We start from the raw sequence: 27,971 nt of genomic DNA, 5'->3' as shown, positions 1-27,971 counted from the left end.
GAGGTTATTTACCTCTGGTGAGGGGAGCTGACGACTGCTGCAGCAGCTATGCTGACCTGCTGATGTTCTACATGGTTTCACTGTAGAATACGGGAACCTCACAGAGGAAAAAAAAAAATATAGCAACTGGAGAAAATCATTAGGCTTTTCAAAACCGCTTTATCTGTTGGTACTTTCTTATAAATCTACAAATTCAAAACCCTCCAAGAGATTATCTTTGAAATTAAATATAGCTGCCAGACTGTACATTGCCTAATACCCAGTCAGCCTGAGCCAGAGCAGAGGGGAGAGCTTATGCAGGGTGCCTGCACTGTTTGTGTTCAAGGTTTTAAGCTGTTTCACATTCGCCAAAAAAAACAAGCTTTCAAAATGCAAGATGGTTGTCACGTTTTCTACATGTTCTGGATTATTATGATATAAATGTATGACGCGCTTTCCACAAATTGTATTTCAGACTGCTAAGTGTTGACACAAAACTCCTTTCACCTTGTTTTTTTTTTTTTTTTTTGTCATGGATAGATATTTGCACGTGCAATGGGATTTTATTCACAGTACAGCTTCGTGTTATTTTTGCTCCCCATTAGTGAGAGCATCGCCTTTGTTGTGTTACAGCCGTGATATCCCGGAGCCACGACGGTCCAGGCGAGATGGGCAAGGCAGTGAACGTCCCCAAAGACAACCAGGAGAAAATGAAGGAGCTCTTTAAGATTAATCAGTTCAATCTGATGGCCAGTGACATGATCGCTCTCAACAGGAGTCTACCAGACGTGAGGTTGGATGGGTGAGTAAGTTGGGCCCGGGCACAAGGGCTGTGAATTAGATTATTGTAATGACCCTGAACACCTTCTGAAAAAAAAAAAAAAACAAGTGGACAGACAAGAACTCACACACATATACATCAAACTGTCTTCACTCTGCACTTGCAGCTGAATTGTGGACGGAGGGGGGCTGTAAAACTTAATTTCAGCTTCATTGTGCAAAACAGGACATATATTGGTAAGCAAAACTCAGTTGTCAGCTGATTTCAGCTCCTAGTTTTTTTTCTATTTCTCTCCATATAAATAAAACAACAGCTTTATTGCGGAGCACAGCTTAGCTTTGCAAAATTTCAGCAACTCTGCAGTGAAAATGATCCAGTAGCGTGCAGAATTGCCAGGCGTTGCCTCTGAAGGGCAATAACTATTTTTCTTGAAGGCAGCCTGCTGGCCTAGATGTGTCAGTCAGCATTGTCACATTGAATAAACGGGAGTGAACTGGGAGTGCTGTTGGCTCCGGTGGCCCCGCCCCCTTCTCACCGCCCCTCCTCCTGCAGCACAGGCTTCTTTTGCTGTCCAGCTCCTCTTCTGTAACCTACCTAATTCCTTGCTCAATAGGGTCCTTTACAGCGGCGTCCCGCGTTTGCCACAGTCTCACCGTAAGGCTTTCACAGACATTACATCAAGCCAAGGACATGCTGACATCGCTGTCAACACCGATTTTACTTTTTCCACTTTCTCTGGAGATATTTGTCAGTAAATCCCCTGCGACGATGTTTCTGCACTGACGGCAGCACCGGAGAACAGCAGGATACTCCCAACTCTGTTCTCAGACACTATAATGAGCTGCTTCATGAATCCAACGGGATAGTTTCAGACAAGTAAATATAGACTGCACATATGCAGAGACATTAAGCTTTAAGCAGAAGGATGCATGCTTATGGTCAGTTTGTACATTAGTTGCAGCTGAATTTGGTTCGGCTGCTAGCAGTAATGATATTTCCAGATGAGTTTTAGTTGATTTTTTTATTGAGTGAGTGAATAATTGAAAAATGAAGATGGATAATCACGCCGCCTTTTTTCACGCCGTTTTTAAAACATCATTACATCATACATTTAATTTAATGTTGTACTATTTAATATTGATCTTTGGCCATTACTGTCTGAGATTTTATGAAGTTCAGTGATAATTTTATAATTAAAATTCAGATTGCTGAGAAATGGATAATTACTTTGATTTTTTTCCAAGGTCACAATCAGAATTAAATGTTAATGTCACGTCAGCAATGAGGGATATTACGTTAACCTGTCAATAACTTATTGGCCGTCAGGATTATATTATCCGAGAGGGGGAATTCTTTCTTCAGATGATCTGCTCACATGTTGAAGGAAAGATCCAGAACACCTGCTCTAAGACTATAAGTTTATAGCTCTGTAAATCTACATGCTCCGTCTTCAGCTAAATGTTGATGAGCTCCCTTTTCTCCCTGTTGCTCTTTCAGCTGTAAAACCAAAGTGTACACTGATGACCTGCCCACCACCAGCATTGTCATCGTGTTTCACAACGAGGCATGGAGCACCCTGCTGCGCACCGTTCACAGTGTCATCAACCGCTCTCCCAGGCACTTGCTTGTGGAGATTTTGCTCGTCGACGATGCCAGCGAGCGAGGTTGGTAATTTGCTGCTGTGGCTGATAATCGTCTGACAAAATGTACGCCGCGTGATATGTGACAGGCTCGCAGGTTTACCTCGAGCACGCAGTATGCATATTTCAAAATAAAGCAAGATGATGATTTTATTTGATAGAATTTGCAATTCATGGAAATAAAAAATATGCGAACTACACTGGATTTAGGGCAGCAGTGAATAATTATTTTGTACTTTTTTTCTGCAACGCAGCATGGAAGGAATAAAAGCCGTTAGCATCTACGCCTTTTCAGATTTTGTCTAGGCTTTTTACCTTGAGACGAAAATCCTGAAAAACTAAATGCCAGACACACTGTTAAAGAATAATAAGGGATACTGTAAATCTGGGTGATACGTCTGTATTTTTCCTGCTGATCTGAGAGGGATTGCCACGTACTTGCAGTCATCAGATGGGATGACAGGCTGTAGCTTTTCAAGATGTAAGAAATGATTACATTTAGCTTATTTCTTATCTTCTTCTCTTATCTCAAATAGAGATCTAAACTAAATGCTTATGGTCCTGTGAAACGTAAACGTTTCACACAAATACCACCCTTATATCAAGTTTTTTGACTTAGGTTGTAGTTATAATCTAGATTCGTGATTGGATCATTCTCTCATACAATCCATAAGTTTTTACTTGACAGGGTGTCGGGCCACACAAAGAGACATTAGTACCTCTTGGCTGTCGGTGAGTGTTCCCCAACAAATATTATGTGTACTTTTTCCTGTGCTGCTTTTTCTAAATAATGATAGGGGGTTAAACTTATCTGTTCCCTATAATTGCTGCTTATTTAAACAGACGGCATCATTTGGTTCTAACTTTGTTATGGATCAAAAGATTGAGTAACGTACAAATAGAAAATGTGTTGCTTTTTTATTACTTTATCTGCTAGTTTTAATCCTAATTTATCAATAATTTCTTTGGTTAAAAAGTGTTGATTAAGAATAGTGACGATGATGATATTATTTATAGAAAAATGAATGCTGTGATTTTACATTTGCACAGTTAAAGTAGTTATTTCTGCTCCTGGAGAATAACTCTAAAGCTTGACCCCTCCTGCACGGCTTCTTGTTTTGTTTCAGACTTCTTGAAGAAGAAGTTGGAGAATTACGCGCGCACTCTGGAGGTGCCAGTGAGGATCCTCAGGATGGAGCAGCGTTCGGGTCTGATCAGAGCCAGGTTGAGGGGGGCAGCGGCCACCACAGGTCAGGTCATCACCTTCCTCGACGCTCACTGCGAGTGTACTATTGGCTGGCTGGAGCCCCTGCTGGCTCGGATCAAAGAGGACAGGTAGGGGCCAAAATGAACAAACGCTGGAAATGACAGCAAGTGACGAACATATGGTACTTTGTCGGGGCAATGCTGCATAGCCGCTCATTGTCCGGCAATTTAATCTTCATACTGAGTGTTTAATCCTGCTTTATCATTACTGGAGTTTTCACACCTGAGTAACGTTCATCATCAGGTGCGTGAACCAAAGCTGTATTTGAATATTGATGGGACACCGAACAATCAGTCTAACACTTCTGAGACAGTATTCATTCTGCTGTAGATGCTGCCTCAGAGGAAACACTAGCTTCAGGTGTCATTTTATTAATCCAGCTCCAAAAATGCTAGTCAGCACCAACAGAACAAATCAGTGGTGGAATGTTGGAGCAGGACAGTGGATGTTTTCTTCATCGTGCTTTGTATGCTCGGTCAATTATTAAATTGACATGTTAGAAATGCAATATAAAGGACAAGTCTTACTCCGATTTGTTATCTGTTTTAGTTTATTTGACAGAGAGGATGCATAGACGGCAGTGTTGCATAAAGATGCGAAAGAAATGAAAAATGCATGAAAAAAAGAACAGCCGGTGTAAGGAGCAACACAAAAACAAAGGACTACGATATGAAAACTACTCTAAGACGAAAACAGAACTGTCAAAAAGAAGGAAAAACTAAATGTGCAGGAAACAAAACTTCTAATACCAGAGACCAAGGGTAAAAAATAAAAAAATAACTGAAAGTTTTAAGAAAGAAATGACAAAAATCCTGTTTAAAAAGAAGAACAGAAGAACTGTAATAACAGGTGTGCTGTATGGAGTCTTGATGTCACCTTTATCTTGAAAGTTAGTTTGTGTTTTTATTCCTGTTTTTAAAATGTTCCAAGTCTTAGAGTTATTTATCCGAACGCGGATGCTTTTCTGGCTTTAGTTGCGTGAAAGATGCACCCTCTAGAAAATATACATCCCACCTGCCGCGTGAACGAGAGTGTCAAGAAGGAATGGATTGATCACGGATGGGTTAATAATGACACTCATGTGATCCATATCTTATCTGAGGTCAGACACATTCATTGTCCCACAGGAAGAAATTGGTATCATATGACTCAGAATATTATATTATAGAGCCATTACACGTCTGGTGAATGCTGCTGCAGGTGTATTGATGTCTTATAGTCTGGGCACAGAGCAGTGAGATGAAGCAGAAATTATGTTGTCTGCAAAGCCGCACAGTTGTCGCTGTGTGATTCAAGATATTTGGATATTGGAAATCGCTGGAGAGATTTTTTTACTACTAAAGATTCGGTGAACATACAGTTGATTGAAACTCATTTTGAATGATATAAAGCAATACAGTCAGTGACTAAGAATAATGATAAAGCATCGCATGCTTCTAGGACGTGTTTAACTTTTGTGGAATTATGATCAGTGCACGTGCGCAATGCAAGCTTTCGTCCATTCTTTATCTCATAACTGATTGTTATGACCGCTTGTGTTTTTCAGGACTGCAGTGGTGTGCCCCATCATCGATGTCATCAGCGACGAAACGTTTGAATACATGGCAGGCTCTGATATGACTTATGGTGGATTCAACTGGAAGCTGAATTTCAGATGGTACCCTGTTCCTCAGCGGGAGATGGATCGACGAAAGGGGGACAGAACACTCCCCGTCAGGTACACAAAGAAAATATTTCTTTTTACACACACACACACACATACATACACAGTTAATGATACCTTAGTGTAGCCGGCTGCAGAGAAAACATTCATGGTTAAAGTTCTTTGCAAGAAGCGTGCAGCTACGAATAGATAATCTCCATCCAGCTACTGCCTTTGTAGTGTAAGTGTTTGTGTTTTCTAAAATAGAAAACTAGAGATTCTGGTTACAGTCGCCTTCTTCGGCTTCACCAGAGTGGGTAGATATCTGTATGCAGATCACTCCCATCAACAATGTCCTCAATTCAGGGTCGGCTGAGTTAAAAGATAAAAATAATTACCCCTCTGAGGCTTTGTTTCAAGTCTTGGAACAAATTGGCCTTTTATTGTATTCTGAATATCCCCCTGAGCTACAATATGATTCTACCAGTTTTAGCATGAATGCAAATCTCCTTGTGAGAATCCTTGCTGCCATCTTTAGGTCCGTTTTCAGGTTTGATAAACAACGCAGTTTCCAGCATGGCCTCCTTCCAACTCGAGTCCCTTTCCGACCACAAAATCAAAAAGAGTCCTGTCTCTTAAAAGATTTGGAGACTGCAGTTCCTGCTTGTTTCACCTGAACCACTGTAAGTCTCTCTATGTTGGCATCAGAGAGAAACGAGACAAGCTTATTTTCTTTAGCCTCCTGTTAGCATTGATTTATGCCCCATTTTGTTTGTTGTGTGTTTTAACTCATTCACAGTTATAATTCATCTACATATATGCCCTATGAAATATAGCTTTCTGTACTGTTTTTCGTATTAATTCTTGCGCCTCTTCTCTAGGACTCCCACCATGGCTGGAGGATTGTTTTCCATAGACAAAAAATATTTTGAAGAAATTGGAAGCTATGACCCAGGGATGGATATCTGGGGGGGAGAGAACCTGGAAATGTCTTTTAGAGTGAGTGGTGTTGTTATCAAGGTCATACCCTAATTTCCTTACATATATTCATGTTTTCCACACTTGCGGACTTTGCTTGAATCACCCCTCTACTTAAGATTCAGTGTTGGTATTTTGTGCCTTAAACACAAACCACCTTATGTTCATAGATATAGGCTGATGGTGCAATTGATGTTATAGGCACAAAAATAAGCAGAGGTGTAAATAAGGAAATGTTCACCACCTTTAGTGCATATGACAGCTCGCTTTTGAGGAAGGCGTTGGTGGGGTTTTCCTTTCTGAGGTTAAAATATCTCGAAGGGATGTTTTTGTAGAAAATTTCCCACTATAGATCCCACTTCCGTTCAAATGGAACACACCAAGAAAAATGTCTGAAAATAAAGGAGAATTACAAACACATGCACTAAACAGTTTTGAAGGGACTGAGTCACCTTGGGAACAGCGCATTACGCTAAGCCTGGAGAGAAGCAGCCTCACCAATGACAACCAATGTTTGCCCTTGCCCTCAGTGGCATTTTTTATTTTTTAAATTTTTTTTAATGTAATCCTTCCTCTGACTGGAAAATTTCTTTATATAGTGTATGCATTAAAACTTTTCTTGACTGCTTGTAAGGTTTTTCAGTCAGCAACTCCTCCATCCCTCAAACTGCCGTAGCACAGTCAGGCTCCATAGCAACGATTGCTCCCCTCTTCACCTCCTTCTTCTTGGCAGTGTGATGTAAAATGCATTATTACCAGCACAGGAAAGTCAAACCAGACGTTTAAAATAGAAAAAAGATTCACCTGCTGATGTGGGTTTAATCGGAAATATATGAACTCTTTTGGTGAGGGCTGGAATGTAATAAATGTCAATTTATATGTAAACGTTCTGTGCTGTACTTGCTACCTTTATGTTTTAACATAACATTATACTTTTCATATTTGATTGCTTTTAATATCGACTAAACTAGTTTCTTACTATAACTTACCATTTTAGAGGTGGAACAGGCTGGACATGGATGAATAAATATGAGCAACTTTCTTCCTAAACAACTCAAAACATATCTTGGTTCTCTTATTATTCTTATTTTTTTGACAATGTTGAATCTGAAAACAGAGCAGTCCACTGAACTATATCCAGTTTCAAACAGCCTCAAGTAGATTTTCAGTAAAGTGGGATGCTCTCGTGTCCAATATCCCAACTCTTATAAGCATATTAATGACTTATTGATGACAAGTGTAATCATTACTTCTATTACCAAAGCGGCAAGGAGTGAGAGCAATAAAAAAGTGAAACTGGCATTTACAGACAGTTCTATAAGCTGGCTTTCTGTTTTTATTTGCTTTCTTGCCACATACTATTAAATAGATTTTTTTCCCATGTCTGCAGATCTGGCAATGTGGCGGCTCCTTGGAAATTGTAACGTGCTCACACGTGGGCCATGTTTTCCGGAAGGCCACCCCATATAGTTTCCCCGGGGGAACGGGTCAAGTCATCAACAAGAACAACAGGCGGCTGGCTGAAGTCTGGATGGATGAATTCAAAGACTTCTTCTATATCATATCACCAGGTACAGAGCCATCAAACAGTGTCTGTGTTACAGCTGCTTTCCGCCGCTGTTGGATACCAAGGGCCCAGTGAACACAAACATGTTAAGATTATATGAATTCTACATGCTATTAAAGTTTCAAGGAATGTATAGATCAGTCGGGAACTTTATGAATGTTTAATTCAGTGCGCACCCATGTTCAAAAGCTGATATGAACAACCCTCATTACCCAACCTCTCTGTGCAAGCTGATATCATATTAAGCCAATTGTGTTGAAAGGACTTGTCTGTGCTGCTTTACTCTTTCATTCTCTTGCATGGGACTTTTTCACATTAATTCAGTAATTAACATTTCTCTTTTTACTGATATATTGGTGTTTAATTCCACTTTGTCATCCTCAAAGCAGAACTAATTAGTTTCTGCTTTCAGACACATTTGTAGTGCTCTTCTAAACTCGAGCTCAGAAATTTGTCAGAAATGGTCCTCTATCCAACAGAGCTTAAACACATATGGAAAAACTAGAGCTACATGGCTGTACAGCTTGAGAGATGACTGCCCCTCCATCTGTCGACTCAGTAATGTGATTACCCTTTAGCAGGGAGCACTTTTCCGGAAATCTCTGGCTAAGTGTTCTAGATGGCAGCCAACCTATGAAGGATTCTCTGTAATCTACAGATCTTCAGGCACAAATTGTGACCTTCTTCTTCACTCAGGCAGGCAAGGCTCTCCACGGCCAGGTGTGCAGGCGCAGCCAGCGTTGTGATGGATGAGTTTTTGTGTGTTTTGTGGCCCCGCAATGACCGTCTGTTCCTGCAGGACATTAGGGAGAATGATCAGAGCTGATCTGCTGCCAGACTTCACTTATTGGCACAGAGGAGCACAACGTGTTGCTATGGCTAATTTTGGGAGTGGCATGTAGTCATCCTATTTAAAGTCTATCTCCCTCCTTGTCCCTCTTTTGCATAGAGGATATTAAGATCAAAGAGGCTATTCATTCACTGCAACATGTGATGCTCAGACCCTACAGACACACAGAGCCAGGGGAGAAAAAAGCGACCTTCATCTCTTTGCTTTTATCTGCCAATGTAAAATTTTTATCTCTCAGATTAAAGTGTAAAAGTGTTGTTGGTATTACTGAAGTTGCTGTCGGCTTTGTCTTGTTGCCGTTTGATGGGTTAATACAGCACAGTGTTGTAGGTCATGCATGTTGGCTGGTTTTGAAAACTGTACTCTTATTTTCCTTCACTGCAATCATGCTCTTTTATGATAAATTACCACCCTCGATCTATCTACATGCAAGCTATGATTCCTCGAGAGGCACTCCAGGGAGAAACCATCTGCCTAATGTGTTTGTAAGTGTCTGTGCCCAGTTGCTGTCTAATCCTTCCCCAGTCTTCAGTTTTAGTTTCAGTTCAATGCTGATACATCAGGCTGTTTCCATTTGGCTTAAATAACATACATCATGGCACACGGTGGTTCACAAATGTTGCACTTCTCCATGTTTGAAACGTGCCCTATCTGGAGCTGTACAACTAACGGGTGAGTGGTGTGCAAATAGCACGGCAGAGCCTCGGTTAATTATGCATTGATTAACAGAAAATCTGCATGATCACCCATTTTGCCCATGTTTTAACACAGAGGCTGTAAAGTGTTTATACAAAGGCTCCCCCTGGTGTCAAGTCTTGGTGGTTCAGAAAACAAGAGAAGCACATCTTTTTAGAGCAAATCAATCCTTTAAACCCCAACTGATTGCATTCACAGATAGATATGGCTGAAATCCGGTCTTGACCTTTCCTCCGCAGGCGTGATGCGGGTCGACTACGGAGATGTCTCCTCTCGTAAAACCCTCCGCGAGGCCTTAAAGTGCAAACCGTTTTCATGGTATCTGGAGAACATCTACCCAGATTCCCAGATCCCGAGAAGATACTACTCACTTGGTGAAGTATGAGTGCTATTATTCTCTGATCTTCCATTCTGCTGCAGAAACTCTGCTTGCTGCTGCATGCGGTCAGATATGTCCTTGTAGCTTTTGGGCTGTGTTTTCAGAATGACAATATTGCTGAGAGATACATTTGAAAATCTGAGGATTCAGCAGAGGCTTGACTAAACAAGATAGCAGCAAACATGGCCAGTTGTTTGCACTTAACACGTATGATAAACAACCGCAGGGATGCTTGTGCAGTATTGATCTCTGTCACGTTTACACAATTATGCTGTGCATGCTGGGTGGGTGAGATAAGGCTCGTGTTTGCGTGTTTTGCTGTTATACCGAGCAAGCAAAAACAAATTATTAAAGAGAATTAGTTTTTTGTGTCACATTCTTTATGTTTATTTATAAAAGTCGGAAAAGATGGAGGATATTTTTAAAGCACGATTGACAGGCTAAGATAGAGGTGAGTGAGGGAGTGAGTGAGTGAGTGAGTGAGTGAGTGAGGGAGTGAATGAGTGAGTGAGTGATAACTGTTCATATGCAGCTAAGACATGAGCATTTGCAGTTAATTGTTCAAGTTCAAGCTTAGTTAGTTCTTTCTTACCCAGACTAGTTTTTCCCAGTGACCCGATTATCCTCTTGATGCATAGTACTCTGCGTCTACTGCACTGCAGACTTGGGTAGGCAGCGCTGACAGGATGTATGCTGTTTTCATAAAAGACGAAGGCCATTGAAAAGTAATGCCAGTCGCAGGACTTATGGTGAAAGGAGCTTGTAATCCTGCCAACAGATGGGGCATGAGAGAATTTTCATCAGCTCTGCTAACACAGTAAAAGCTGGGTCTTTCTGTCACCCGTCAACATCTGGAGCACCTCTCCTCCCATCTTCCTCTAAGCCAAACCTCTGACCGAGTCTCACCCTCCATGACACACAGTTAGCTTAACAGCTGGAACCATTAGGTTTGGTACTGCTTGATTATGAATGCCATATTATTCCTGCATGATAGGCATAATGAATGGCTTAGGCAATGGTCAGCTCAGCTTCATCTCTGTGAGTGCATGAGTTCGTTAAATACTGAGTTGATGGTAAGCCAGTATGGGCTGTGGTAACACAGGCTTAGAACTGTGTAGTTAGGTCAATATTTCAGCTTTTAGAGTAAAGATAATGAGTCGAGGTTGGACAAACATAAATAAGGGCTAAAGCATCTGTTTGAATAGCATGGAAAACTTTCAGCAAGGTAGAATCTGTTTAATAGTATCCGATAACTTGCCTCCAAAAGCAAATGATGATTCAATATTAAGATGAACAAGATTAGTGTTTCTTTTTTTGGTTTGTATAATTTTGGAATGATAAAGGAAAAGGAGCATCATGCAAAAGTTTGTCTTACACCAGCTCGAGCAACCGGTTTGCCATCCTCGTTGAGTTGGGTAATACAAGGTTTGATATTGATCCCCACGGAGCAACACCTTAACTAAATTGAAGTGTTTTTTTTTTTCCCCAAGAGAAATTTTCCCTCAGTTTGTGATGTGATTAAGAAATGACAAATATAAGGAGTGGTGGTGGTTAAATTGAGATCTATAATGCTATGAAAACTTAAGGATTTTTTTTTAAATACTAATAATTTCAGCTAGAAGTCCTTATTCTAATTATATTGAACTTTTGACAATTATGGGCTAAAGTGACAATGGTGGCTACTCTAAATGTCACTCTTATCTTACTTTCTTGCGTTTTTTGAGAGAAAAGCATCTTCCAACATGTGACTTATCAGCGATCGGACTTTAACATCGGCCTGCATCTGGAACAGCAAGTTGTGTTCAGTGGGTCTTAAATGTTTTCCATTAACTTGTTTTATCCATCAACCTCTTCAGACCCTAAAGATGTTTGATGTGATTGAGAAGGAAAAGCAACAACTCTGTATAAAACAATGATCGTATAATCCTTCATGCCATTATAAAAAAGGTAACTTAATTAGGCTTTAAATATTGATGAGGAAGTCAGCATAAACACATGGTAGGGGGTGTGCAGCAGAGAAGATGACTTATTTCAATTTATAGCTATTTAGCAGGACATTTGCATTGAAAATAATATTTCCTCATTTGGAAATGGGAGACAGAAACACCCCATCATAAATAAATAGCAGGTATACAAAAGAATTCAAAAGGTGATTGCCCTCTGAAGAATAGTGCAGGGCCACGAGTATCTATGACCTTTATCCATCAGGAGTTAATTGTACTCTGAGGAAACCTCTGACAGTGTATTTCCTGTGTGTAGATCAGAAATGTGGAGACCAACCAATGTGTGGACAACATGGGAAGGAAGGAGAACGAGAAGGTTGGCTTTTTCAACTGTCACGGCATGGGTGGAAATCAGGTGAGAGGAAGACTGAGCTCATTGCATGCAAAAGTTTGAACCTCCCTTCCCAACGTTTTTGTTACTGTGAATAATTGTGTAGAGTGTGAACTGATTTTTAAATGGCACGAGGGTAAAGTCGAAGCGTTATGTTTAATATTAGAAGCAAGATTAGTGTATTATTTAGGAAAAAAAGGGACATCGTGTGAATGTCTGGGCGCCTCAGGGAAGCTTTTTAAAGGTCGCAGACCTTTTATTAGCATTTTATGGTTTGTTCACACACCTTATTGGGAAAGGTGAGGTAATGCAGTTGAAGGTGAGGTGATGAACAATTGGCAGCCCCGGGGCTCCTCTAAATGGCACTCTGAAAATTAAAACAATTGTTTCACAAAGCTGTAGAAAGCCGTAAGAGCGCAGACTTTTTTTTCGATGCAAGGCCATCAAATGCAAAAGACAATCATTGTAAATCGTTGTTCTTCTCAACTTCAATAACACTCTTAAACAACAACTTGTTCTTTGAAACGAGTTCTTAGTATATCTGCTCCTCCTTTTTAAAAGTCTGTGGTGAATTTAATGTTGAGCAATTGCAATATGTGTTTTCTTTTTTTATCTTAAAAAGAAAACACATACTTACTTACTTAAGTAGCTTTTTATATATCCTTTTTCCGTTCGGTTTGATTATATTTGATCTCCATTTCATCAATGGTTACAACTCAATACTGTTGTTTATGCCGGTAATGTGGAATTGATTTTGCTTGTGTGAGGAGAGGGCATTTACACTGAACAGGTGCAACACAACACAGTTAGTCCATGTAGCTGGGTTCACCTCTGCGTAAGAAAAGTTCATCGTTTCTATGTCTTTGTTTACAATTTATGTCCTTTGGGATTTTTGCTTCCCTTTGTATTAAGATTAATGTGACTGGTTGTGGCTGCAGCTTTGCGTAGCACTGTTGATCAAGTAGATTTTCCCATTCGAGATAATATAGTTTATCTTTTTTCAGTTTTCTCAGTTGTTATATATATAAGAAATATCCAGTTTGCAGGAGAGCTTGAGGTCCAAAAGATCCCAAAAGCTTTCTGAAATAACTACTTTTAGGATTGCAAAATTGCAAATCATGAAGTTTAAGCAGACTGTGGATTAGTGGTGATTCTGCATTGATTTTACCTGCAAGGAAGAGTCACAAGAAGAAAACCTTTCCTGCAACCTCACCACAAAATTTAGCCCTTAAGCTTGCATATAACGATCAAAACGAGCTTAAACAAACGTTTTTGGCTGGCACGTTTGGAGAATAAAAGGTGCAGAATTTTAAGAAAACAGCACCTCTCCAGCTGTAAAGTATGCGGGTGGATCGATTATGCTCTGGGCATGGGTCACAGCGAGCTGTGCAGGGAGTATTTCGCTTGTAATGGAAAGAATGGATGTAATTAGCAAATTTCTTCGAGTGTGTTTAAAAAACAAACAAACAAACAAACAAACAAAAAAACCACGACATCATAATCAAATCGACTTCAAGACGTCTTTCAGCTTGTAGATGCAGGAAATAGGCACTTTGTGTGAAGAAAGCACTGAAAATAACTTTTACAGTATATAATCTTTTGAATCAGGTTCACAACATACCACAAATGGCGAAGATTTTCACTTGTAATCGGAATAGAATATGTTACGTACAGTTTTGTCTCATGGCATTAAAAGCGGCCTCAAACACAAGCATCACGCATATTTCTTTTTGCCAAAATGTTGTATAATGGTGGAGTTGCTGTTGCTTTTTCCAGGTGTTCTCATACACGGCGGATAAAGAAATCAGAACAGACGACCTCTGTCTGGATGTCTCCCGCCTCAACGGGCCCGTCGTGATGCTCAAGTGTCACCACATGAAGGGAAACCAGATGTTTGAGTACGATGCTGAGGTAGGATCTTTGTCCTCTGGAGTGACCAAAGAACCCAAAATTAGGATGCTCTGTGCAGGTGGTCATTCCTGCATCCTGATGGTTATTTCCTGAAAAATGACAGATGAAAAGCCGATTTATTGCCAGTGTCTGTGTCATGGGAAGATTGCATGAGCAGCGGTGTACATTAAGGATCAGGGTATTATAAAGTTGGAGAAGGAATACCTCTTTCATGCCACCAGGTGGCGCTGTATGTTGTCTTTTTGTAAAGCAGCACAGCAGTTGAGTTACCGTTCCCACCCAGCAGCTGTCTTCTCTCATCTTCTCTCATTTCATATAGTATGTTGGCAAGTGGGAATATGACTTTGAGGTAAGCTGTCCAAGTAATCCCTCCTGAATATTCCCTCATAGTTTGTGTACTGTGCTTCCAGTGTCATGCTATCCTTTAACACTGTGTGGACTGTGAAGTGCCAGTGGTTATTAGATTAGATAAGAAAAATCTTCATGTGAAATTAAGCCCGATTATGGAATGATAAGTAGAATAGGATCCCAACATGTTTTGAGGAAGTTTAGATATGAAAGTTCAATCGCCAAAAATGGATTTCCTTACAGTCCATTTATGACAGAAAAGACGTTGAACTCGATGACCAGTCTGAAATAACACACAGGCTTTTTACACAGCAAACACAATTATTTTATGGATAAAAACATAATAACAGTTAAACATGGATTAGGTTTTAAAATAATCAGTTAAAAAGATTAACACCCTAATACATTTTTATGTTTTGACTTTTCAGTCTGTAAGATTGCACAGCAATGATTTATTATACAAGTATTTAAGTCTCAATTTATTCATTTGTGGCACTGTAATACCTAAATGGAATCAAAGTGAGACAAATGACTGCATATTAAACACAAAGGTTTCATTTTGCTTCATGCTCCTGGTTATGCAAGCTTGTATTTCAATATTCAGTCAAATGAAGAAACAGATGTTATACCCAGAAACAGAGAAGTATTTTGAATCTCACAGGAGAACGAGAATATTTTCCTCAAGCCTTGCTGCCTCACAAGTCAAAATGAATTACGGGTTATACAACCGGAGAAGCATTTTCATATTAACAATTTATGCATTTCTTTAACCACTGGGGAGAAGCTTAAAAGTACTGCGATGTTTTCTATTAGTGATTAAGATGTCCTATTGCTGACATGCCAACATGACAGTGTGAGGACGGCCAGGGGCCGTTCCATCAAGCACTAAACAAACCCCAGGAGAAATCCTTTCATTACGCTTTGTTCTCTGGGTGCTTACTTAAAGTGAAGAAAGTTAAATAATTCATAAACGAGGAGGACCGGTCTCCCCTGTAAACAGCATTGGGGTTTCACCACTGTCATTTGCTGAGGTCATTTTTAGCTCAAGTGTGACTGACAGGTACTGAATCCTGAGTGGTTACAGCTCCATGAACATTTCATCTGCTCATCAGTTACACTTTGACACGAATACCTGACTTTTTCCTATTCCTGCCTTTTGGCTGAGACTGACAGCCACCCTTTGGTTTACATCTGTGCTGTTGTGTCAGCCAGAAATAAGCTTGCGTGGACATGTGAAAATACGAGTGACAAAAATTGCCATGAAAATTGTTCCCAAAGTTCTGCCAATGGGATAATTAAAGACTGCTGAGTTTCCAACTATTCAGCTCTTTTTTTTTTTTTTTTTTTTTAACTTTTAAATAAGTGTGAAAATTTGTGGCGGTGAAGGAAAGATTAATTATTGTAGATTTCCAATACTTCAAGGAGATGGTCTTTATTTATTCAAGCCTTATTTAGCTCTTAATGTTCATGTATTTGGCTGTTTATGTTGAATATACTCAGCCACACTTGGTGAAATAAGAGCTTGAACTAATGAATTTATTAGCGATGCAGTGTTTTGAGTCGTTGACGATAATAGTCACGGCAGTCACGTCATGATGGTCGCCTTAAAGGTCTGTTGGTGGCATGAAAAGAATCTGCTCAACTATACCAGGCTATGACACCAGAACATACAATGAAACTTGCACTGGTTACTATCTGATCTTCCTCAACTGTGTCCAATCTGTAATCTGTTTTGCTCACTTTTTTGCATTAACTAATCACAGATTGTTACACATAATGTGTGTCTCATTTCCTGAAGTTTCCATTTTGCTTTATGGTACATTCATAGAATTCAGAATTCTAGTCCTTGCATTCCTTTTCATTGTTCCATTCACTTTTCTGTTTCCTCTTCCTCTGTCTTTAAAGGGATAGTTCGCCTCTTTTGACATGAAGCTGTATGACATCTCATACTAGCAATATCGTGCATGAACATTGACTTACCCCCTACTGTGTGAGCCGAGTTCCGGCCTCGTTTTGGTGTTGACGGTTGCGTTCAAAAGAGTAATACATTTGCATCACAAAATAGTTGTCCAGGAAAAAGTCAGACCTCACAATTGCTTGGCGCTATTTTCTCTCCCTTCGTATCACTGCGCGCTGCCGCCAGCCGTGCCTGTTTAACAGTTTAGACCGTGCAGACCAAAGTGCAGACCGAGCAGTCCCCTGCCTCCGAGCAGTAAACATCATGAAACAGGCACGGCAGGTGGCAGCTCGCAGTGATACGAAGGGAGAGAAAATGGCGCCATGCGATTGTGGGGTCTGACTTTTTCCTGGACAACGATTTTGTGATGCAAATGTATTACTCTTTTGAACGCATATTATTTTGAGAAGCAAAATGCTTTATTTTTTTGACCCCAGCCAACTTGCCGGACTACCTTCGTCAACACCAAAACGAGGCCGGAACTCGGCTCACAGGACGCAGTAGGGGGTAAGTCAATGTTCATGCACGATATTGCTAGTATGGGATGTCATATAGCGTCATATCAAAACAGGCGAACTATCCCTTTAAGACACAGCCAAACTGAAGTCGTTTTCTTTTGTTTCGTAAGCTTAGCGGTTGCCACCTTCTATTTATACGTAAGCTTTTAAGTCCAGGTTTTTATACCTTAGATAAATCCCAGGCTTTTGTATTAATTCTCAGCAAAGTACTGGGAAAGTTTAAGGTTTGCTGGGAAGAACATACACGGCAGTTTGAGAATAACTTGACTCTGTGATTTACCTTCACAACCATCTGTCCCTTTTCCCTCTCGGCTGGCTGCAGAAGCACACCTTCCTCCACATCATCACCCAATCATGTCTGACCATCAGCCGTCTGGAGGACGGCACCTACGGCCCCACCGTGGAGTACTGTGACAACAGTCCCTTACAGTCGTGGATCCTCCACAACTACACTCGTCTGGAAGTTGCTCGGCACCTTTACTTCAGTCCCACGGATTATTTTCTCTAAACTCAAGTCTGCTCTTGGGGGCCATGTGGGGGGGGCCACCTGAGGTGAGCAGAGTAGCACAAGTTAAGCGTAGAATAGAGGCTGATGGTCATTTTAGCTGCTCTGTAGGAATGTAGTCTTGTATTGTTAGATTGTGTAGTTGTTAGCTGGGCTTTAAAGGATAAGTGGCATAAAATACGTTCATCTACTCACCGATAACAGTTTGGTGAGAGTCGGCGTCCTTCGGACGTACATATATACATATAACAGGTGTGAACGGGGGTAACGTCCGAAGGACGGCAACTTTCACCAAACTGTTATCGGTGAGTAGATGAATATTGCACCAGAAATAAGGTCCAGGTTAAAAAAAAACAAAAAAACTTATCCTTTAATGGGCACCTCTGTTGCAGACTATTGATGTAGTATTGTTTTAGTTTGTTGTTTTTGGTTGTAGGAATAGATAAAATCCGAGCATGTTGTTCCTTCAGTCACAATGTGCATATGGATTGTTTTTAGGAAGCAATAAAAAGCTTTTAGCAGTGATCTTTTAGAGGGAATGCTTGAAGACAGGGCAGGGACATGTTGACAGATGTCCCATCAAGATGCACTTGCTTATGAGATAGAATCTGCAAGACCTTTAGCTCGCCTTCATGCTAAATTAGATCTCATTTGACATTTATTTTCCAACATAAATATTTTATTTTGATGTGAAAATCCTCTAGCTGTCTCCTGGACAGCCCACCCCTGCTGAGTGATGTTTGAGACAGAGAAGGACGTGTTTATTTTTAGCTGATTATCTGGATGCAGGGCTGATTGAAATGGGCTTCCCATTGTTTACAAGTTCTTTGAAGTGATCCTTCATTGTGAAGCCACCTTTCATGGCCCTGGACACTCAGGCTTCCCTCATATTGGCGAGAAGCAGCTGTGCACACTGTGTGCCATGTACATATTATGAATCCACTGAATCCCAATAATCACTCAGCTCGTGTATTTACATATCTCTGTTGGAGATGTTGTTTTGCTCAGCCTTTCTGTCTTTTTATCAGGGTTGTTATTTTCCCACCGTTTCCAGCCTTTGTGTCTGTCTGTCATTTTCTCTATAGTGTGTTTTCTGCTGAGTTATCTCAAGTTTGCACTTCAGATTCTTCCACTTTTGTAACTCTCAAAAGGCTAAAGAGCATGCAGCATGCCACAGCTTTGTGTCCAAGCAGGGGTAAATTGGGTTAGGAGCTCCCAGAACTGCTGGCGTGTGTCAGAGTTGCGGCAGTGAAGTGACCTGCTGTTAGATGGCCTGATTCACTGTTCACACTCGGAGTTCTTTTTGACATTGCCCTGACAAGAGGAGAGGGCGTACACAATAGCCTGGCACCATAAAAGCAAATGAAGCTGTTGCTCAACCCGCCTTGAGGTAAAAGGGATGTGCTGTTTTTTGTATTTTCCATATATACATATAAAAAAAAAAAAAAAAAAGCAACTCAGCCCTCCAGATCTCCTTCCACAGTCAAACAGGGACTCTTGTGCTTTGCTGCACATTCATTGTGAAGCCTGATGACAAAGAGGATGCTTTTCCTCGACCGGGGCTTATGGTTAGAGGCCGCCCTCATTTAATTAGCTGGTCTCAGCTGTGCACACATTCAGTAAGATGCTCCGGAGGCACGGCTTTGTTCGTCGGGAGGCTGAGATGGGAATTTTCTCTACCCCAGAGCTAGCATGAAATAATTGTGATCAAAGAATGGGACATCAAGACTTCTGATAATTTAATTAAATGTTGGGCATTTTCCGTCTCCCCTCCCCTGTGATGCTTCTCGTCCGTCATATCTTGCCATTACAGTAGGTTTGGATGTTTGAAGGAGGTGAAATATACTACTCTCAATAATACCTTTTACCAGCCTCATGACTTATAAATTAGATTTACATGTAGCCTAGAGATGGTCCAAGCCTGAATCTGCCTTCAAAGTCAGTTTTTTTGTTGGTGACGCAGTATTTCTTTCTGTCAGGGTTATGCTATCTATCTTTGTCAGTCTTTGTTTCTCTTAAAAAAGCAACCTTATTGTTCTTGTCTCTTCTCCTTTGGCAGGTGCGTAAGAACGTATCCCACCTGCTCTTTGTTCTTACTGTTTGATCAAATGTGCCTTGTGGGGGGGGGTCTGCAATGTGCACTTCAGGAAAAATACATGTGCATGTGTGTTATGAGTGGGCACTTCTTCATATCCAGACATAGAATGCCAGGTCCTTTTGTTTTATAGCTTAAGATCAAACGTGGCCTGAGCGTCTCTGCGAGCTCATTAGTCTGAAAATCCTGTGTCAACAGCCAAAGCAGAATCTTGTTTTAATTGAGTATTATGCTTCAACCGCCGGATAAGAAAAAGCCATGCCGGTGCACGTCTTTTGCTGTCTGCAGACTGAAGTTTAGAGTTATTCACATATATTTAATTTTATTTCGCTTGAGAACCACTCCCATAAGATGATGTCCTTCCCTAAAAACCGAGTCCTCTACTCATCTGCTTGTGATCATTAGGAAGAGAAAAGCAACTCTAGCAAGGAACAAAAATTGCGGAAGCATGTTACTTCTGAGGGCACGGACATAAATGCTTAATCAAGGCCATTGAGAGTTCTCCTGCAGTGTTTTGTGTGTGTGGGGGTTATCTCTGGTGCCTTCGTGGCCGATAGCCACAGATTCCGTCTTGTGGTTCGTGCTCATGCGTTGCTGGAGTTCAGCTCCTCCCAACAGGTGTGTTTTTTTTCCCCAGTTTATTCTTCACGTGACAGAACAGCAGACAGGTGAGAGGGCGACAAACAGCAGGAGAAAAACACAATAATTACATTGATGATGGCCCTGTTCCATTCTGGTGTTTCAGTAAACCATGACTGCAGTGAGCCGGCAGGCACAAAAAACCAGAACCCTGAAAATGAAGCAACTTAATGGTATTCAGACATCATTCATTTTCCTGTGATGTCTTTCATGAAGTGGGCCTGCGAAACAGTCATCGTCTCCTGAGCTGAAGCTGGCAGATCCTGAAACAGTTTGTCTCACGGCCCATTTAATTCGTAGATGACGGCCCATTTGGCCCATGATGTCTGATGTAGCATCTGTGTTCTTTTTATTTATACATTGATGAAGGGTGATGCTGTCAAAACATGTGGATAATAGTGGAGGTTTAGCTTTTATTGTGTCTGTCTTTTGCTTTGTTATTTTACATTTACATTCATAGAATTGTCAACGAGCAGTAAGGTATATTTTACGTGGATGAAGTGACATGTTTTCGATAAACACATTTAATTTTTTACCGAACTGATAATAATCTCCTCTTGCTACTATTAACGGCTGTTTGGCTGTCTTTGTGGTGCAATGGTTGAGGTAAATGCCTTTATTGACCTTTGTTGTTTAATGTCCTTTATGTCACACTGTACCATTATTTATCTCCCTCTAAATATATGCAAGAATGCATACAGGGCTTTAAACAAGTCGGCTAAAAGCTGATACGCTCTAAAATATGACAGTAATGATACAAATGTGAAGTCTATTACATGCAGAGTTGAATGAAGTTCAGTCCAGCACAGGACCGATGATATGATGTGGAGCTAAATGCACTTATTACATCTCATGGATCACAAAGTTAATTAAAAAAAAAAAAAAAACTTTATGAAAAGTAGGTACTTTAAATATTCAGAGTGAATAAGTCAAACGGTTATGATCCTGCAGTTAAACAACTATGTATGTCATATAATCAGGACGTAATAGGGTCATTCATAGATATAAATATCAGCTGACTCAGTTCCACTCAGCTCCTTAAAATGTCTCAGCTCATTGGTTTGGTTTTTAAACCAGCAACAAAGCTTGTAACTGGATGTTGGAACATTGGAGGCTAAAGAAACAAGTATGTCCTCCAAGATAATGTTGGAAAAAAGAGGTAAAGGAGAATTATAAAGAATTGTATTCTGATGCTTTAGCAAATTGACCTCCAAAGAATTTCTACTCCCAATGAAATGAACAGATAAGGGACAAACATTCATCAGGAGATCAGACAGGTGACTCCGAATTAACGGGGAAATTCTGTGACTGCTGGATGTGTGTGTTAAAAAAAAAAAAAAAAGTAACTGTTTTACACTTTGTGAGTGATTACTCTTTAAGTGTTGTGGTCCTAACATTGTTCTGCTGCTTTCAAGTATTCAGAAAATGTGCAGTTTGGTTAGGAAATGTTAGAGTACAATAGGGCTTTTTATCCTTTTTTTAACCAGCACCTACTCAGTAATATTGTGGATTTATCCTGGGCAAAGCAGGGCAGGACAAATGTCAGGTGAGACTTCTATTTGAGTGTTTTTATGATCATATCAACAGCGCATTTATGGTGGAGCGAGAACAAAGCTGTGCACAAATCAGCGAAAACAGAGAGTGAAGCAGAAACTTTCACCGGCACGAATTTGCTCAATCGATGCTCCAGAAGATAAACTGTTGTTAACACATTGTCACATTATGCAGTTACCATGAGATACTCAAGGGAGGCTGCAACGTCTCCACAAGACGTCTGTGTGAAAGCAGCTTGTCTCATCACTGTCTACATGCTTGTTCATAATTTACATGTAATTTATCCCCTATTTAAACTGGCAAGTCAGTGGCTTTGGCTTGACTTATTACGGGGCAGAGAACATAGTTTGAACTTTGTGTAGAGTCAGAGTTTAACAGAGCTGCAGTTGGGATTGGTGATTTTCTTTTGCATTGGCAGTATCAGCAAAAGGTTAACATCAAAATTGCTTTTTTATCATCTGTAGCAGAAAAGAGGATTTTATTTCCTCAGTAGTTTGTACATTTTGTAGCACTGTATGCTGAACAGCCATTCATAGAAGAATCCTTCCACTTATGTGGAAATGGCAAGTATCCCCCCCCCCCCAACAGGAGCCTCAATTCATACAAAAGCCTCAAGGTGGGGTCTGACGTACTAAGACAGCACTCTCACCTGTTCCAATCTAGAATTTTTGATCTCTTGCTGTTTTAATAGTTTATGAAAGCAAAGTCAGCAGGAAAGGAAAGCCGGTCGTTGAAATGTGCCTGTGAAGGCTCATCTGAGCCAACTGTGTAGATTAAATCTTCCGGACATGTGCTGATATGCAGTATTTGAAAAGGGGAAAATGTCAAAACTAAGCGTGCGTCACCAGTTGATTTAAGCAAGCTGCCTTTAACTTGTGTTTGTGTCACATCTGTACACTCGTCAATATGTGTAATTGTTTTTATCTTTCTCTCTCCCTAGCGACTCACGCTGCTTCACGTGAACAGCAACCAATGTTTGGACATGCCCTCTGAGGAGGACAAGATGGTCCCCACGCTTAGAGACTGCAATGGCAGCCGCTCCCAGCAGTGGCTACTCCGTAATATGACCCTGAGCGTCTGATCCCTCACCTCATTACTCCCCCCACTGCTCTATCTTCCTCCCATGCTGCCCTGGCTGTCCACACCCTCACCAGGTGGCTTTTACCACACACAACATACGCTTCCTCTTGCAACAGCCTGGCTAACACGTACAGAGGTCCTGGCAGCAGCGCCTTATTTTCCATTATGGAGGCGTGTCCTGTTACAGTGGGTCACAGGTTTGAGAAAAGCTGCACCTGCCAGTCCGACCACATGACGAGGTGTAGTTTTGGGGGTTCTCATCGTGCCCAAGCTGGGAAAACAATGTGCGGAGCCTGTGCATGGTTAAAACTTTTATCAGACACCGGTTTCCTGGGCATCTGCCTCAGAAAACCTCTCAGCAGGTGGAGTAAATTATAAGAAGATCATCTAAAACACTACAAGACACATCTCAGATTGCTGCTCATCTCCTTTCCATATCAGTGTCTGATACATTCAGCTATTCAGCTAAAACAAAAGATTTGTTGGTGGATTTGTGAGGCTGATGAAGATACTCACAAATAAACTACATTGATACTGCAGCTATTGATTATATTTATTTCATTTTTCAAGAGGATGAACATATTTCGGTGGGAGTTTCCAAGGGCAACAGCTGCTGACATCTGAGGGTCAGCATCACCCCTGTAAGAGGCACACTGTCGACTTTTGTGGTGCTTTACTGAATGGAGAATATCATCACCCTGTATAAACTGCCTACTAACATTGATATGACTGTAGCATTAGTCTTTTAAGATGTTTGTCTTTTTATCTAACATTTAACTGGACTCTTTGTGCTAAGAAAAAAAAACAAAAGGTTTGTACTCAACTTGGAAAGTGTAGCAACCAAGGCTGACAAGCTTCCTGCGGGGTAATGCTGCGCTCACAGATGTTGACCAATCAGATTGCAGTGAGTTAAAGCACTAAAGATGGGGTGCATTTCAGTGGGAAACGCCATGTGTTTTTTACCGATCAAAGTTATGCACCTCCATTCATTCCCATATTGTTCTCTTGAGGTGTTTTATGAAGAAATTACCTTTTTTAGCAATGGTCTCTTAAATTTGGTCAGTAAGCGATTATAAAATGTCATGATGTTATGTTTACAGGAGCAGTGGTGTTGTAGATCGCTCTCAGCTGTATAGCCCCAACCTCACACTATCCAAGTGTGTAGAAGAAACTCCAAAACAAAAAAAGGCTTTCTCTAAAGGGGGTGTTTGATTTGTCCATTCTGGGCTTTTGTAGAAATATAATGTGAACAAAGAAATGACCCGCTGTTCTCTGGTGTTGATTTGTTCACACGTTCTTCCCTAAACTCTAATCTATGTCACCCTCATTTCCCAGTGTAGTAGCCAGTCATGTGGCACATTCCTCGTGAATATTAATGAGATGAGCTTTAAACCCCCCCCCCCCACCCCAAACTGGCACAAACAAGCCGTCATTAACTAAGTTGATCAAAACACAGTTCTTAAATTCATGCGATTCGACTCTATTGAAAACAAATTAGGCGTATTAGAGCTCCTTAAATGACACCCCTGGATCTCTAAAATACCTTCGACATATCTTTGAAATTCTAGTAATGAAATTTCTTGTTGATCAAGGAGATGTTTAGATTAGAAAGAATATTATGGCCACTTTTCATATTGATGTTTCAGGAGCTGCAGGATTGATTTTTATAATGGGTTGTTTGAAGAGACTAAAGAAACCGCACCGTGTTATTATGGCTATGTGAGAAGATTTTTATTTCTTTTTTTAACCAATTGCTTCAAGGTTTCAGACTAAAAATCCCAATATCTGGGAGAGGTATACGTACGCGTGCCTTTAGAAAGTTGTTTTGTTGGTTCTGTGATTTTATTTTTTGATGATTGAATCGTTGAGAATATTTTTATTTCAAATAAAGTCATAACCGCATATTGATATCAACCCTTAAAAACACTGGCTCAGTTTTAGAACTATTTTAGCCGTGGGCGGCAGCGTAGGCCTTTTTAAGGGTTGAATAATTGTCAAATCCCACGATTACTTCACTGTCGCACTATTTCTTTATCTAATGTTCAGAAAGTGAATGTTTATGCCGTCATTCACCGGTCAGCCATGGAAATGCGACGGGTACTTTTCACTGCACTGTAAGATGGTAACGGGCAACAAATGTTAATGTACAGAACGCTTTGAACATGTCGCTAGCACGGTTGTTGTACATATAGAACCAACTATTTTTCTAAGATGCTATGAAACTTGAACGCTCATCAATGGAAAAAAACACTTTGAATGATGAAAACATCACTGTTATTGCTGTGTTGTTTTTGAGACGAGGGCAATGCGCTCTGGATATCATCGGTCCCACTAAACCAATTCCCGGACCAGCTTAAGGACCTCAGGTGAGCGTACGCGAGAGAGTGAAACACTATTTGTGCTACTTGAATACTGGATCCTTGCCAAGTGCCTGCTTGGCATTCAGATTAACATTTGATGACCTCTTTGATATAAAACACACACATTTCTTGTTTTTCATGATCTTAAAGTGCATGTTATTAAATTAGGAATGTAATGTTTCATTGTGCCGGTTGCAAAGTGGTTGTTACTTGTTTGTACGTTTTTGCCTTTTTTCTAGAAAAAAAAAACAAAAAATAAAACTTCTAAACACGGAATTAACATGAAATTCTCTGGTGATGTGAAAAACACAAGCTGATTAATAAGCCATTAAGGCCCCTGCATCTCATTTCCAGGCATGCATTTAGTGTGCATGCTTTTTGAATGCGGACTTTTTATTCCACGATGACAGAAGATGACACGCATACAAAAGGTTGCCAGTAGAATTACCTTGTAATGGATGTTACCTTCTGCTTTTGTACAGTAAGGAACAAGGAGCCTGCCATTGTCAGCAGATGAAGGTACTCCTGACGTGGGTCATTATTCTTTGTACATTTTAGCTAAGAAGGCTTGACCTTTCAGAGGACTCTGCTTTTGTTAAAGTCTGAGAGGCAAAATGACTCTCTGAACAGGACAGAGAAAAGAAGAGCCAGAGTGAGTGGAGATGGAGAACGGGGAATATCTAACTGGCTTTGATCACTGAATATTGTATAACTCATCATTATTTCAAGGAGCCTGTATTGTTTCTTTTGGGTCACTTGACTTATATTTCTTTTCTGGCTTGCAGCAAATGTGTCTAAGAGCTTTTTGTACCCATAATGGGTCTGCAGGTCTACACCACATGTCTGCTCAATAACAAGTTTTGTCTCTGTTAGCGGTTCCCTAACCGCCTGAAACACACCGTCTCAAGTCTAGCCTTTACTCCCATTACATAAAAACACTAGTGTGAGACACATTTGCATAAAGCCTGCCTGGTGGCCAGCTTACCCCGTCTCAAACGAACATTGACATGCCACATCACGCCGCACACTTACACCTTTTGACCGATAAAACAAACGCAGCTGTTTCGGTCAGGGTGCTGAAAGGGATATTAGTGTGGATCACTTGCCAGATATTGTTGGTCTGACGAAATGTTCAGAACCCAAAGAGATTTGAACAGCAAATGTGCAAATTTCACCACCTGAAATCAAAGAAATGACTATTAAAACTTTCGAAAACAGTAGTTGGACATTTGGGGAAAATTCTTCTCTTTCTTCAGAAATAATATGAGTGGGTCAAAACATACACCTACGTCCACATGGTAAATATTAAGCTGCATTCAAACTAACAGATGACCTACTGCGGCATATATACGAGAAAAATGGATGAAACGGCTTGCTGGACATTTACCAAGGATGAAAATAATAAAGGTCAGTCAGAATGAAATGGTTTGTTGGTGTTGGGCTAGAGCCATTCTCTGTGTCATGATCAGACAAGACCATACAACCCCGAAGAAAGCTTTTGGCTCCAATCACAGAAATAGTCAAGCATTTGGCCTCTACAAGGTATTATTTCTATGTATTTAACAAAATGGACAGTTTTAGTTACTCACAAAAGAGGCTGTTTTGATGCTAAGTGCAGTCAAATTTATTTGAGGTAAAACGGAGAAAAGAAAAAGAGTTTTGAATAACAAACGCTCTTTGTGAAAAACGGTTCTCGTTTCCTTCCCCAAGCGTTTTTTTTGTTACATATTTTGTAAAGCTCTCCGGGGTAGTCACAGTGGAGGTATTAACAGTAGCTGCGGAGCTGACAACACGTCGGAATGCCTCGCCGCATTCTCGGAAGGGACTGAGGGTTCAAACACCTGCAGGAAACCAAACACAGGCTGGTTAACTGGGCCTGTGAGGATAAGATAGCGGTTCTGTGGTGAGGTCAGAGGAGTCCATTAAGGGGTGTGATGCCTTTGAATATTAGCCCTAATGGAAACGTTATCTGAGGTGCACCGTGGCTCTTGAGATGTAGAACATGCTCGCCGCAGCGACTATTTTCATTTAATTGAGCATGGGCGCATCAACTCTCAGGAATTATTTGTGGCTATGCCTAGAGACTAATAACCACATTCCACTTTATTCCTAATTCTCTATTTCAGATGGGTGAGCCCTGAAGTACCCTCTATTTTAATGTTGAATACTTTTCTCTAAAAGTTTATGTGGTTGTCCGGAGCCAGACTAATGTTTCGTTCCCACAGAGTGCAGAAATAGCGTGCAAAGGGGTTTTCATGCTTGTCCTTGTTGGTGGAAGTCACAGCAGGTACAAAAGGCCATTGACCTGCTGTGCTGTGTTGGGTCACAGCAACATGGTCTGCTCAGTGTCCGTGTGTCAATGCAAAATGACATGTTGTGTGAGAGCAAGGTGGGCTTTAATGACCGAAAGCACGGAAGTAAATGTGACCCTGAAGTAGCAGATGGCGAGGATTAGGACTTTTGTGATAAGTGAGCAATCTCTGTTTCAGAGCAGATTAAAGGACTGAGTGTGACCAGCTCAGAGGTCAGGAGCATGACAAGATGCATGCAGCCACGTTTCCATGACAACGGGACAATGGGATTTTTTTAGCTCAGTAATTGTCTTTGGTAGGTGTCGGCCATTTACTAGTTAAGGTAGATTGTGTGACATGGTACTAAAGATAAATAATAAATTAAGATCATCTGAAAGACTTCAACAATATTTGGAAATGGATTTTAAGTTAATTAAGATTTTAAGTTTTATATTATGGCCCCATACTAGCACAAATCCAGCACCCCTGAGAAAAATAATTCTGCCCACGTGTGGCATGAGCAATGCCCCAGATTTTGCACAAGTATCACAGCCCAAGTGTGGGTGTGGATAAAGAACCAGGTCAATGTCTTGCCCATGC

General features: G+C 40.7%; 1 protein-coding gene across 1 annotated transcript in view; it reads left to right on the top strand.

Annotated features, from left to right (window-relative positions):
* Positions 1 to 24,118, top strand: part of galnt13 (polypeptide N-acetylgalactosaminyltransferase 13) — a 35,553-nt gene extending 11,435 nt beyond the window's left edge. The window contains exons 3-12 of the mRNA XM_075479761.1: positions 613 to 781; positions 2,258 to 2,424; positions 3,528 to 3,735; positions 5,214 to 5,384; positions 6,191 to 6,308; positions 7,678 to 7,858; positions 9,640 to 9,779; positions 12,039 to 12,137; positions 13,890 to 14,024; positions 22,581 to 24,118. Coding sequence (XP_075335876.1) covers positions 613 to 781; positions 2,258 to 2,424; positions 3,528 to 3,735; positions 5,214 to 5,384; positions 6,191 to 6,308; positions 7,678 to 7,858; positions 9,640 to 9,779; positions 12,039 to 12,137; positions 13,890 to 14,024; positions 22,581 to 22,721 — 1,529 coding nt within the window. The 3' untranslated portion in view covers positions 22,722 to 24,118. The remainder of the gene's footprint in view (positions 1 to 612; positions 782 to 2,257; positions 2,425 to 3,527; positions 3,736 to 5,213; positions 5,385 to 6,190; positions 6,309 to 7,677; positions 7,859 to 9,639; positions 9,780 to 12,038; positions 12,138 to 13,889; positions 14,025 to 22,580) is intronic.
* Positions 24,119 to 27,971: the final 3,853 nt, after the last annotated feature.

The sequence above is a fragment of the Odontesthes bonariensis genome, chromosome 12, assembly GCF_027942865.1.
Source record: "Odontesthes bonariensis isolate fOdoBon6 chromosome 12, fOdoBon6.hap1, whole genome shotgun sequence".
Taxonomy (NCBI): Eukaryota; Metazoa; Chordata; class Actinopteri; order Atheriniformes; family Atherinopsidae; genus Odontesthes; species Odontesthes bonariensis.
The sequence above is the reverse complement of the archived record's forward strand: the minus strand, read 5'-3'. Positions and strand labels throughout refer to the sequence as shown.